We start from the raw sequence: 13,541 nt of genomic DNA, 5'->3' as shown, positions 1-13,541 counted from the left end.
GTGGCTGAAGGGGTATTTCTGAAATCAGCACACAAATTCCCTTCTCTGCTGGATGATGTGACTTCTGAGGCCTGGTGACAGAGGCCTCAGAGGCAGGCTTTGTAAGGCTGAATTGAGGTAGGTGGCCCCCCTCTTTGGACTTCATCTTCTGCCAGCACTAGGCACTAAAGGATGGCTGGCAGTCAATGAAGAGCCCAGAAAGAAGAAACATGGGCGGTGCAGACATGGGGCTATTTCAGTAGACTTAAATTGGTTTATTTTCATATAGTTGTAGAGATTTACTGTAGATTTTCTAAAGGTAAATAAATGAGAATCATAACTTTCGTTCTCATGAATAAACCAATCTATTTCTATGCTTCTAATAAAATCATTCCATAACACTGTAATTATAGCTAATTGTCTGCAATTGTAGCAGCAAACACCCTTCAATGTGAGTAAACAGACACAATTACGAGGCATTAGTTAAAATTCAGAAGCACTGAGGCATGCTTCTATACAAAAGAAATAAACAAGTTCACATTTTAGATTAGGGGTGGCAAACATTTGGTAAAGGGTCAGAGAGTAAGGACTTCAGGCTTTGTAGGTCATCCTGTCTGGGTTGTAACTTTACTTCTATTGCTGTAGCATAAAGTGAAAAAAAATTGCTTTATAGGAAGTCTGTTAGTGAGTTAGAGTTGAACTGTAGGCCTCTAGTTTCTGGTTTATATTCATATATCTTACAGCTAAAAACAGAGGCCAGCGTGAATTCATGCTGAAAAAGGCAGGTGGAAATTAACAGTGGTGTCATTTTCTATCTTCTAGATTATCATGAGTGTTACCGTTTTTATGCTGCATACACCAAGTCGATATAAATAGGTTCTCTGGAACCAGATAGCACCCAGGAAGCATGGCTTTCCCACTGAACCCCAAGACTTATTATGCCTCTACTTCATAAATCACAAAATAAAACAGGATCTCTTTTTTAAAAACATCTTCCACATGCACATTAATAATCTGGCATCTCTACATCCAGTCCCTAACTTTTCCCTAAGAAAAAGTCTCAGATTTCCAACATGCTGCACAACAAGGTAACTCTACCTGCATATTTCACAGACACTTGATGTGTCTACCTGTCCAAGGAAAATGTATTACCTCTTCTTCTTTGCTGTGGTCTAAGTACTTGTACCTATCTATATGACATGAAAACACTAGTGGAACATTTCAGAAATAAGAAATTCCTAAGTTTCCAATTATATGTTATTGCCAGCAACGTGAAGGAATGTCACTCTTGCTCCGTCCCATCTGGGATGTGCCAAATCCCTTGTGTTCTGCATCCAGGCTGGATATGATGTCTGCCCATTGTCACTCCATAGGGTTACCAGACTGCCTGATGTGGCATCAGTGTATTGCTATCACTGGTTTCTATTTTTAATTTTTACTATTTATTTACTTTTATGATATGTTTGTAGCAGCAAACACCCTTCAGTGTGAGTAAACAGACAATTATGAGGCGTTAGTTAGAATTCAGAATCACTGAGGCATGCTTCTACACAAAACAAATAGACAAGTTCACATTTTAGATTAGGGGTGGCAAACATTTGGTAAAGGATCAGAGAGTAAGGAGTTCACTGTATGAGTATTTGCCTGTATGCATGTCTGTGTACCTCTTACATGCATGGTGCTTGAGGAAGCCTGAAGAGAGAATTATATCCCCTGGGAGTGGAGTTACAGATGACTGTGAGATGACATGTAGGTGCTGGGAATTGAACCTAAGTCCTCTGTAAGAGCAACCAGTATGCTTAACTGCTGAGGCCTCTCTCCAGGCTTTATCATTAGGCTTTGTGAGTCTAATGTAATACCTACTTTATAAATTAATTGTTGGCATGCATGCATCTACAGGAAAAAACACATAGGTTTGGTACTATTAGTAGTATTAAGACTTTTCTGGTGGTCTAAGAAAGTATCCTTGTAGGTAAAGATGACAAATGTACATTTTAACAGAACAGGGTAAGGATTACTCAGACTAACAGCAAGTACATCCAATACTTTCATTTTGCTCTTACTCTTACACCAAGAATAAGGGTGACACAAGTCTAATAACTTCTTTGTGTCCAATTTTCTTTCACAAAAGAATGATCAATGTATCAGTTATCTATTGAGAAGGTAAAAGAATGGTATCAACCTTCTATTTTTTTATTTCTAAGGTTCTCTGGGTCCACATCCAGGAGCTCCCTGCTTAAGCCTGTCAGATGTGTAAATGTCTTCTAAACTTGCAGTCAACCCCCTGCTCCTTCTCTCAACCTCACCAGGATGAATCTGTGCTTCATCTAAAACCAAGCTTCAGTAGGTCATGCTGTATACAAGACTCCACACTATTAAGTGTTCCTAACTTAAGCATATAACTACCTACATATTTCCTAAAATACACCAGGACTTCAAGAAGAAGGATGCTGATTATTCTAAAACTCATCTTACAATGAAGAAGGCTAGAGGAGGCATTCTTAATTTTAATTTCCAACTGCTAAATGGAAACAGTGGGACACTGCAGGGAATGGCTTCCTACGCAAGGTCAAATGCTGACATATTCTAAGGTTGGAAAGGAAGTTAGCATACAATAAGATATAGGTTGAGAATGTATTATATTACAAGATATTTTGTAGGTAAAGTGAAAAATTCAACAACCCAAGTACAGTAAGTCTCTGACCCCATGTGTTCATATCCCAGGATGTTTGCTTTTTTTTAGGGTCCCATTGTCAGGAACCACCACAGGACAAGCTAATAACTGCCAGGAGATCTTCCTGAAATGACTTCACTTTAGACTAATATCTACAATGAAGCTCTGGTAGGCAAGACCCAGAAGAAAATCATTTTAGGAAAGATTCTTGCTATTAATATTCTTGCTTTTCCTGTTATTATTAAACATGTATGACAATCACTAGGTATAAGTCTACTCTTTTGAGCAGATCGCTGCAGATCTATGAAGATGTGTTACTATGTGTTACTATGCTTCTAGATAGTAACCAGACTTTCTACTGCTCATAGTACATTCCAAGAGGTTGTAAAACCATTAACCAAAAGTCGTAATTATCATAGGTGCTAGGTCAAAAGATAAAATATTGACTGGGCTTATCTACACAAAACTTCACTAATAACTTAGTTATGGTTTTGAACTTTGAATGAGCCTAAGGAGCTGTGATAGGTGATGAATGTTTAGCCAGATAATTACTTCTAGTGGATATGCATGGAAACCTTCTCTGTCGTAAACTTCTATTTCAATTTGTAATTTGATTTTATGTGTGAACTGGTGATGAACATGTCTTTTCTTAATAACAAGGCAGGCTTAGTCTTATTAAAGGAACACAGCTTTCTTCTTAAAAACTTGGGTTTAATTCATTTAGCATTAAAAGGGTAGAAGCTTTTTCTTAATGCAATAAAGATTGGAGCTCATTTTTCATTCAGTGAGTTCTTCCTGCACTGGTGCTTGATCTTTTGCTCCAAATGCATATGTAAATATAGATGTGTGTGTGTGTGTGTTTAAGTATGTAATTGTGAGAATGTATGCAAGCTGAGCTAACTGGTTTGAGTGGCAATGTGTTAATATGCATGCACGAATCTATATATGAATTTATGTGAGTTTATGCATATCTGTCTATGTAAGAGTTTTTCTTCTGCAGGTGTTATTCTCTTCTCCCAGTTCAGTAGAAGTTCACTGCTCCAAACGTCCCCCTACCTAGCCTGACAAACAAGAGGCATCTAGACAAAAGGGAAAAGGCTCTAGCAACTAATCCTTTACTTAATCTCCTGCTGTTTTAGGATGAGGTGCTAGGTGACAGAGACTGCAGTTTCTGGCCTTAGAGGAGCACAGAAGGCAGGTTAGCAACAGTGGCAAAGTAGCTTAGGCTTAGATAAGTGAACTTTTTATTATTATACAGCAACTCTAGATATCTCGTAAAACCAAGTCTTACCCTCACCAACGCTCTTTTTCCTCTGCTGCCTCAAGAAGAAGACCAGAGCTGGCCCCTCAGTATCTCGTCTCCAGGATCCCTACAAAACCATTGTGGGTAGGGTCTACAATGGCTGTGAATTATTAAGGAGGGTTCCACTTACCCAGCCCCTTGACGAACTTCATAAGGCACATGATGTAACTAGTAGCTGCGTTTGCAAAGACCTGGATGTTGTCGGTATTTAGAAAAGCTTCAAATACATCGAACACAGGAGCCTGGCCTTTTCCTGAGGGAAGAAGATGACAGAATCTTAACAAAGGTTTTTAACCCTTCAGGGTGCTAATACTCTCAGTACTTCCCAAAGAATCTTAGAAAAGAGTCATTAGAAAAATTTTTCTAGGGGCTGGAGAGATGGCTCAGTGGTTAAGAGCACTGGCTGCTTTTCCAGAGGTCCTGAGTTCAATTCCCAGCCACCACATGGTGGGTCACAGCTATCTGTAATGGGATCTGATGTCCTCTTCTGGCATGTAGGAGTACTCATATAGACAGAGCACTCATGTGCATAAAATAAATAATTCTTTTTTGGATCTTTTGACAGAATAGATCCCACATCTTGCTGCTTCACCTACATGGAAGCGGTGGGAAGGCTGGGATGAAAGTTGGGTGGATAATGGGGTAGAACTCTAGGAACATAAGCCTAGAGTAATATATAGGTCGGTAGTACAGTAAGTATGGGATTGCAAAAAGTAGTAGAATATCTACAGACAAGGGAAGGACCATTTAGACAAGTCTCTGATGACATACACTTATTTATTAATTCCTGTTAGGAATGAGTCTGCTGGTCTTAAGAAATCCTGCTTGCAAGATTCTATTTTTAAGTAAGAAAACTGGCAAGTGGCTCGAGACTGGCATCCAGGCACTGGATTCTCAGAATATTCCTGGGCAAGCTATCTCACAAGATGGTCCACTGTTCTAGATTGTACAAACAATGAGGTCTACACTGAACATTTGGGGTGTGGGATGTGCCAGGTACAATGTGTCTGTGTGAGCAGTTTTCAGCTGGGTCTTTAACTGGCTTCATGTTCTGACATTTCTACTGCTGAGGGAAGGGTGCTCTGTGTGGTGCTCCATGGGAAGGCAGGAACTAAGGAAGCCCGTAGCATCCTTTCAGATGTTGTCATCTTACCGTAAAACCAGGCTGTGCCCATATTGTACTACCATAGTGAATCTTAGTCACGAGTCATGGAATGAACCTAAGCCATGCAATTTCCATCAGAGCTGTATGCTTCGTCCAGGAGTCCTTCTGCTGGGACATTCTCTGAATGTCAGGGTGGCTTCAGGGAATCACTGAAACGGTACCCGTGGACGCTGGGCATGCCAGTTTATTTCTATGTATTCCAATATTCCTAAATCTGATTCCCCTGAATTATACTTTCCAGTTTATCTTACTTAAAAATAAATAGATTCAGGCTTAGTGTACCTTCTCCTAAATGCTGGGGACCAGATGTGTTTCCGAATTTAGTTTTTCAGAGTTTGAAAAATTTGCTTAGTGTTTTTGAAGCATCTGAAAATCTGAGTACTATGGAATAACAACATTTTTTTTTTTTAAATTTTGGAGCATTTTGTATTTTCAGATGATCAACGTATGACATTTTCCTCTGTGGTTTCAGAAAGGAACTCTACAGACCGATACAGAGAGACCAATTCCATCTCTGCTAGAGTGGGGCCGATGACCTCAGGGCTCTGGGTCAGCTGGCAGCAAGCCAACCCCAAATCCTAGCTATGTGTTATTTCCTGTTGACAAAACGTGGCTGATAGAATCTCTTTCCTTCTGTCCTTTTGATAACCTGCGACTTGGCATAAGGAATGAAGAATCACCCAATTGTTCTTACCCATAGAGTAGTCCCCAACCAGGTACTCCTTCACCTCTGACTTATTCCCACTGTGAACCGTTTCCAGAGCACTGAACAGGGGTCTCCATCCTGACTGGATCTGTGCAGAGCACACCTCAACCAGCTCCCCAATGGAGGTGACCACCTGCACAGGTGAAGGAGGAAGTGGTTAATTAACACTAGTCGAACGTATAGGAAAGGCCGTGTACTTCTCTCCCCCTCCCCTTTTCTGAGTTAATTTTGGTGAAAGAGAAAAACTGCTGAGTAAACTTTCACAGGATTAGCTTCCTGTCTGTTTGCTGTTTTTTGTGTTTCAGTGTGTGCCTCCTTATCACCATGTATTGTCAACTCAGGTCTTTCCTAGTTCATACTCTGCAAATAATTTTATAACCTTGAGCTTATCTTATCTCTTTTCTTTATAAAATTATTTATGTGTGTGTTTTGCCTGTATGTATGTATGTATGTATGTATTCATGCATTATATGTATGTATATATGTATGTATTCATGCATTATATGTATGTATTCATGCATTGTATGTATGTATGTAAGTATTCATGCATTGTATGTATGTATGTATGTATGTATGTGCATCACATGCAGGCCTGGTATCCACATTATCAGAGATGTTGTATACTATGAACTGGAGTTATAGACAGTTATGAGCCATCATATGGGTTCTGGGAATCAAACCTGGGTCCTCTGGAAGAGCAGCCAGTGCTCTTAACCACTGAACAAGCCATTTCTTCAGCCCCAAGTTTATCCTTTCATTATTGTATTTTGATTTTACCTTTCAGGAAATATAAGTGTTTAATTTTGGTAAGGTCTGATTCATCAAGTTTTCTTTTCAAGGGTGATGTTGCTGGTATTGCTTCCAAGAAGCCCTGGTCTTGCTCATATTAGGTCATGACCAATTATCAGTTTGTGTGTGTGTGTGTGTGTGTGAGTGTATGTATGTGTGTGTATGCATGTGTGTGAATGTATGTATGTGTGTATGTGTGTGTATATGTAGGTGTGTATATGAGTATGTATATGTGTATATATGTCTGTGTGTGTATATGTGTATGAGTGTATATGTGTGTGTGTGAGTGTGCATATGTATATGTGTATGTATATGTGTATGTGCTAGTGTGTATATGTTTGTATGTTTGTGTGTGTGCATGTGCGTGTGCAAGTGCATGTGCATGAGTGTATGTGTGTGTGTGTGTGTGTGTGTGTGAGTAGTGGGAGATGAAGGTTTAAGATAGTTTTTCTTACAAGAGAGTGAATACAACTGGCTGAAAACAGTCTTTCTCTTCCATTGAATTGTAATGGCATCGCCTTCACAAGCCAATTGACCAAACACACATGGATTTCTTTAGAGTTCTTCCCTTCTAATATGAACACTTGCAACTGCAAGGTCCCCACAAATACTGACTTGGCTGATAACACAAGATCAGCGTCTCATGTTCTCACTCAAGGCAGTTTTAAACATTCCTTGTCACTTCTTCAGTGACGTAAGTGCTACTTAGAACGCTGATGTTTGATTTATAAATATTTGAACATTTCCCAAGTTGATTTATTTATTATGAACTCAGTTCCATTAGGGATAGAAAATATACTTGTATGTTTTAAACTTGGTTAAACTTACTGAGACTTGTTTTAGAGGTTTGCATATAAACTATTATAAAAAATGTTCTACATGCTCTTGAAAAAAATGTGCATCTTGTCACTCACCCTGGCCCACAGTGTTGCTTATCATCTGTACCTGACTTGATGTCTAGTTCGATCAGCTGCTTTAAGGGAAGAGTTATGATACTTCATTTCAATTTCTTTTAAATCACAGGAAAATGTATATAGTGTAAACATCACATTACGAGTTGTGCATAGCTCACACAGTTTAATACAGTTCCCACCACTGTCCATGCTTGTGATGTTTTCATCTTTCTAAATTGAAATTCTGTGCTCATTAAGCAATAACTTACCATTCTTTTCAACTGGGATCCTCACATTGTCTACATGTCCTTTTCGTTGTTTTGTTCTTCATGAATTTGTAAGCTTGCATGGGTTTATGTGTGAGGGCCAGAGCGGATACTGGGTATTCTCCTTTATCGTTCTCTACCTAAGTTTTTGAAACCACTGAACCTGGAGTTTGCTGATTTGACCAGGCTAGCTGGCCATTGAGCCCTAAGGGCTCCCTTGTCTCCAGTTCACCAGTGCTGTTTATATATGCAGCACCATGCCCGCTTTATGCACAGGTGCCGGGATCTAACTCAGGTCCTCAAGCTTAGACAGTCAGCACTGTAATGATTCACCGTCTCCACAGCCCCAGAGACATTTATATTGGCATGTCTTCCTAATAAACTGACCTACTTATAATTACAAAATTCTAGCTTTAGTTTTTCTAGTAATGGTAATACTATTTCTAGATATACCCATTTCTAATACCCATATCTAGTAATAGTAATACTCTTCACCTGTCTTTTGTTTTTGACCTGACACTGATACAATTGTGTTAAATTGATACAATTTAACTCCCTCAAAGTTAAAATCTGTATAGTTCTCATTAACTGTCTTCTTGTCTCAGTCTGTTTTCCTTCCTTCCTACACCAGGAAAGCAGCTCAAGCTGGCTTAGAACTTCCTAAGCAGGCCATGCTGGCTTCACTCCTGGGATCCTCCTGCTTTGGCCTCCCAAGTCCTGGCATAGGAGGCACAGGCCAGCACGGCTGGCTTTTGATTCCATTCAATGATGTGGCTATTGTCACGGACGTTTGTGAAGACAACATCCATGGGTGGTTATTTCATTTCTCTTGGGGATGGTACTGTTGGAGGAACTGCCAGGCTGTGTTCTGCACTAAGTAAAGAATTTGCTTTCATTTTCAGTGTCTGATGTTAATTTCCTCTACGCCTCACTTGTCGTTATGACCTCTTCGTTGGCTTTAATCACCGCAGTAAGTGAAGCAGTGCTCACTGTGGGCTCCATGTACACTTCTGTAATGATGCTGCGTTTCCTACTCAGTGCTATCACGCACGAGGCTCTATAGACACCCAGCATTTTGTGTTCTGCTTCCCACACGCACCGTGCCCTTGGCTCTTCCATTCTACATTACCACATTCTTTAATATTAAACACATGGTCATGTGGGCATCTCTGGTTTTAAAAAATCCCTCTATGTATGTGTTACTTCCTTCAATTTGCTGTAGGGATTATAACATGCACCTTCCAGTTGGCACATTATAATTCTAATTAATACCAACTTTATTTTGGGGGGGGAGAAGAATTTTTGCTTCTATATATCCTCATTTCCTCTCTCTCTCTCTCTCTCTCTCTCTCTCTCTCTCTCTCTCTCTCTCTCTTCTGATGCTACTCATGTTTATATTGAAGCTTGGCCTAAGTAAAGCTAAGCTATGTAAGATGTCGTTGGTTCTACAGCCTGTGAGCATGGAGTGATGAACTCTGTCTTCACCTGATGGTATAGCATATATACCTCATTGCATCAAAAGCACCCAGGGGAGAGGATGTGTGTGTGCCTACACCTCTCTGACTGACACTTTGGGGGTATTTTAATAGTGTTCATTCTCTTGCCAGTATGCCATTGCATTTAAAGAAAAAGAATAAGCCATCAGCATCTGAGTTGACTTCAGAGAAAGGGCCTGTTGAGCTCTTGCCCATCACTGTGTCACATGTGAGGTCACTGAGTTTGCTTCTTTCCATCTGTCTCCCATGGGACAGAACGTGGTGGGTAGCGTGGTCTAGATAAGACAGATCAATGCGGCCAGATTCTCTAGCTCCGTGTTTCAGATCCCCCCATCACTAGGTGGTCCTGGCCAGATTGTTTAACCCCTCTTTGTCACCAACGAGGAAGACAGTATGCAAAACAGAGAACAGTGTCTGCCTCTGCTCTCACCAAACGCCTGCCCCTGGAGAGAGGATGCAGCAGCCCCGTGCGTGCGGCACTGACCTGGTCTTGAACGTCTTCGTCACAGAGCTCCAGCTGCATGATCCGCTCGAAGGGCCGGAAGAGGGCTTCGCTAAAGTGAAAGTGAGGCGGCTCGCTCCAGTCCGTGAGAACCTCGGTCAGGATGTCATGGATGAAGGACACGGCCTTCTGAGACACACGGCGCTCTTTGTGGCAGGCAGCCTACGCAAGACAAGAGAGGGCCGAACGCCAACAGGAAGTCAGGCATGGAGAACATGGCCGCCTCATTCTTCGAAGGGAGAAAAGGCAATTCTGTTTACCTACAAACGTCTAAGGAATTTTAGTGGGCAGATGATCCGTACACCCAATTGCACTTGAAGATTTAACCACTGGCCAGATACAACTTCCATGTTACCTTGAGGTTTCTGGGAGACTAAGGTTTCTATTATTTTCTTTTTTATGCAGCATGGACATTTTCTTCGGCAGTACAGAGCATGCTCATATCTGGGAACTGCTCGTGGTTCATCCTCAGTCATCCGCCTAACATATTGAGATCATTTGTCCCCTGGTGAGATGGAGCAATTGTGATACGAACTCAAATTGTTTCACACAGTTTGGACCTAATGTTCTTTATTGATTCTGTCCCACACCGGCTCTCAACTTGGGCATGGAACTTGCTTTGTATAATGTCACACCAGAGATCATTCCATATGTCAAAAATTGATATGGAGTTTGTGCTCTCACTGTTGGGGGGGGGGAACCCCTAAGAAGACCTTGCAAATGAGTGGGGACTGTTTGCCAGAGGCAAACCTATATTAGAGTCTGTGTAGAGAGAGAACTATGCTTCCCACTTCCCAGGTAAAGCTACCAAGAACCAGTTTGTACCAGTCTTTGTGTCAGTGGACTACAGCATACAAGGAGAACCATGTGGGCTCGGCCAAGCTAGCTGTCGTATTTAGGGTTTCTAGTTCTATGCTAAGACACCATGACCAAGTTAACTTGGGGGGGGGAACAAAAGGGCTTACTTCATTTTATATTTCCAGATAACAGTCTATCATTAAGGGACGTCAGGGAAGAAACTCAAGCAGGCTGAAAAGAACTGGAGGTGGCGACTGGTGCAGAAGCCATAGAAGAGTGAGTGCTGCAGGAGGCACGGAGGAGTGCTTCTTACTGTCTTGCTCCTTGTGGTTTTTTATTTTTTAAAACTTATTTTATTTATATGAGTACACTGTAGCTATCTTCAGACCCACCAGAAAGGGCATCAGACCCCATTACAGATGGTTGTGAGCCACCATGTGGTTCCTAGGAATTGAACTCAGGACCTCTGGAAGAGTACTCAGTGCTCCTAACCGCTGAGCCATCTCTCCAGCCCTCAGGCTATTTTATTATATATCCAAGGTAGCACCACCCATAGTGATTTGGGTCCGCCCATAGCAACTGTCAGTCAAGGAAATGCTCCACTGGCTTGCCCAAAGGCCAACCTGATGGGGGCGTTTTTCTTAACGAAGGATCTTCCCAAGTGACTCTCGCTTGGTCAAGTTGGAAGAAAACTAGGCAGCACAGAATTACCATTGCGTTTTCTTCAAAATTATGATACAGAGGATCATGAGCTAAGCAAATGGCTACCGTTTGAAAGCCCCAGGCGTTCAGCTAATTATAGCACAATACCTAGCTGAGACAGTCTTTGGCCTTGACTGAACAGATATTTTTCTACCCTTCTTCCTTACTAATCTATCCTCAGGCAATACTGTTTTCTGTTACGTAGCTGGTGGGGTGGTTGGAATGAGGACTGATCCCCATAGGTTCAGGCATTTATCTGAACACCTGATCGGCGGCATGCACGCTGTTTGGGGAGGCAGCACAGCCTTGGGGAGGAAGTGACCGTGGGGTGGGCTCTGAGATTTTATAGCCTCTGCTACCTCCCGGTTGCTTACTTTGCTATCTCCCTGAGGACATTATCCTCTCAGCCTCCATCACAGGCTCTCCTTGGCACTCAGGCCCAAATAAAGCCTTCCCTCTGTTAAGCTGCCTGAGTCACAGCACCAGCAAAGTGATTAACAGAGGCAGTCATCATGAGCAGAGGGTTAGACACAGGCCTACGCCAAACCTATCCTATAAACTGCTTTCCTTCAGAGAGCGGAAGGACGTTAGGTTAGGATTCCTTTAATTTTATGGAGGAAACCAGGACATATGGTTCACCTTCTAAAGTATCGTGTCCTCAGTAACTGAGTTATCACAGAAGAGCCACAAGAACCAAAGGTGTTGCCTCCAAGAAAAGAACAGATTCAGGCCTCTTGCTTTTAGCTCCAGACTCAAGTTGCTAGCAGAACATAAGAAGACAAAAAAGCCAGCTATTTGAGAAAACTATTCAAGCTGTATACTTGGAAAGGAACAGGGCCATAGTGACGCCATGGTAGCCCTGCCTTTCGATGTGAGCCTTCAGATGCTTGAACCACCAACCACAGAGTACACATGGAGGGACCCATGGCTCCAGATTCATATGCAGCAGAGGATGGCCTGGTTGGACATCAAAGGGAGGAGAGGCCCTTGGTCCTGTGAAGGCTGGATGCCCCAGTGTAGGGGAATGCCAGGTCAGGGAAGCGGGAGTGAGTGGGTTAGTTAGTGAGCAGGGGGAGGGGGAGGGGATGACAGGTTTTTGGAGGGGAAACAGGGATAATATTTGAAATGTAAATAAAGAAAAGATCTAATTTAAAAAAAAAAGAAAAAATATAATGCTTGTGACCAAGTCACAGACAACTCTCATCTCACTCTAAATACAGCCTCTATGTTGACTGCAGCAGGACTCCCTCCGAGCTTACATTTCCAGGCTCTTCCCAAGTTCCAAGCTCACCTCCACCAGGTGCGGGGCCACTAGGCTCCAGCAGCGCATCACGTGGAGCAGGGGCCGGGCTTTGCTCCTCACAATCCTCAGCATGGCGTCCCCCAGGCGGAACAGGTGCAGAGCGCTTTTTTGATCCTGGGTAGACTTGACTTCACCTACAAGACGGTGAGGTGAGAGAACCTGGGCTTACGTAGAGTCCAATAGACTCCAGCACGAAGAGATGTCGAAAATCAAGGCAGTGTTCTCGGGTAGCGAGACCGTTTGAGAGGGCTGGTTGAGGAAGGAGAGAGCCCTCTATTCAAAACCAGCAAGGTGGTTCATTCAGCAGGATCCAAACCTCTCCTTGATTCAATACCGTGTTCACAGAGCAATAGTTTAAAGAATAAGACTGGGGAGTCAGACCTGTTTAGCAGCTGCACTGGAATGGGCCAAGGATTTCTCTCTAATTCCCAATGATCTCATGTATAAAACAAGTGGTAAATATATCTACTCCTTAAAATACCCACTACCATCAAATGAATGTGATGACCCACATCCAGTGCTTAGCATGGGCCCAGCACACACAGATGAGGGTTTTCAACTCATCAATAATTATGATTTTTCCTGTCGTCTTTCACACATGGTATTGGCATCAAAGACTGGGGCTATTTCTTCCTTACTTACCAACAGTTTCTTCAGGGAAAATTACCTGGCATTGTTAGAGAGTAATCGACTGTGTCTGTCACCGAGTGGAATAGTTGGGACTGAGATGCCTTTTTGAGTTGGTAGAGGAACCCTCCTAAGGCCATTAAGTTCAACTTGTCGGTAGCATCATCAAAGAGCCTGGGTGCAAATAAACATATGTTATGTGGGAACAATTCACCAAGGGCATATGGCAGAATATGTATGGCAATCTGGTTGATATAATTAACAAAGCTGCTGTGAAATCATTGCAGAGAAATGGGTGGTATTGTCATAACTGTTATTAATGTGAACAAATCTGCACT

General features: G+C 42.1%; 1 protein-coding gene across 1 annotated transcript in view; it reads right to left on the bottom strand.

The window, feature by feature from the left end:
* Nucleotides 1-13,541, bottom strand: part of Arfgef3 (ARFGEF family member 3) — a 152,208-nt gene that overhangs the window by 19,430 nt on the left and 119,237 nt on the right. The window contains exons 20-24 of the mRNA XM_052170033.1: nucleotides 13,244-13,377; nucleotides 12,565-12,710; nucleotides 9,756-9,935; nucleotides 5,816-5,960; nucleotides 4,087-4,209 (exon numbers count right to left, since the gene is read on the bottom strand). Of these exons, the coding sequence (XP_052025993.1) occupies nucleotides 4,087-4,209; nucleotides 5,816-5,960; nucleotides 9,756-9,935; nucleotides 12,565-12,710; nucleotides 13,244-13,377 (728 nt within the window). The remainder of the gene's footprint in view (nucleotides 1-4,086; nucleotides 4,210-5,815; nucleotides 5,961-9,755; nucleotides 9,936-12,564; nucleotides 12,711-13,243; nucleotides 13,378-13,541) is intronic.

Source organism: Apodemus sylvaticus, chromosome 23 (assembly GCF_947179515.1).
Source record: "Apodemus sylvaticus chromosome 23, mApoSyl1.1, whole genome shotgun sequence".
Lineage (NCBI taxonomy): Eukaryota > Metazoa > Chordata > Mammalia > Rodentia > Muridae > Apodemus > Apodemus sylvaticus.
This window is presented reverse-complemented; position numbering and strand designations above follow the sequence as displayed.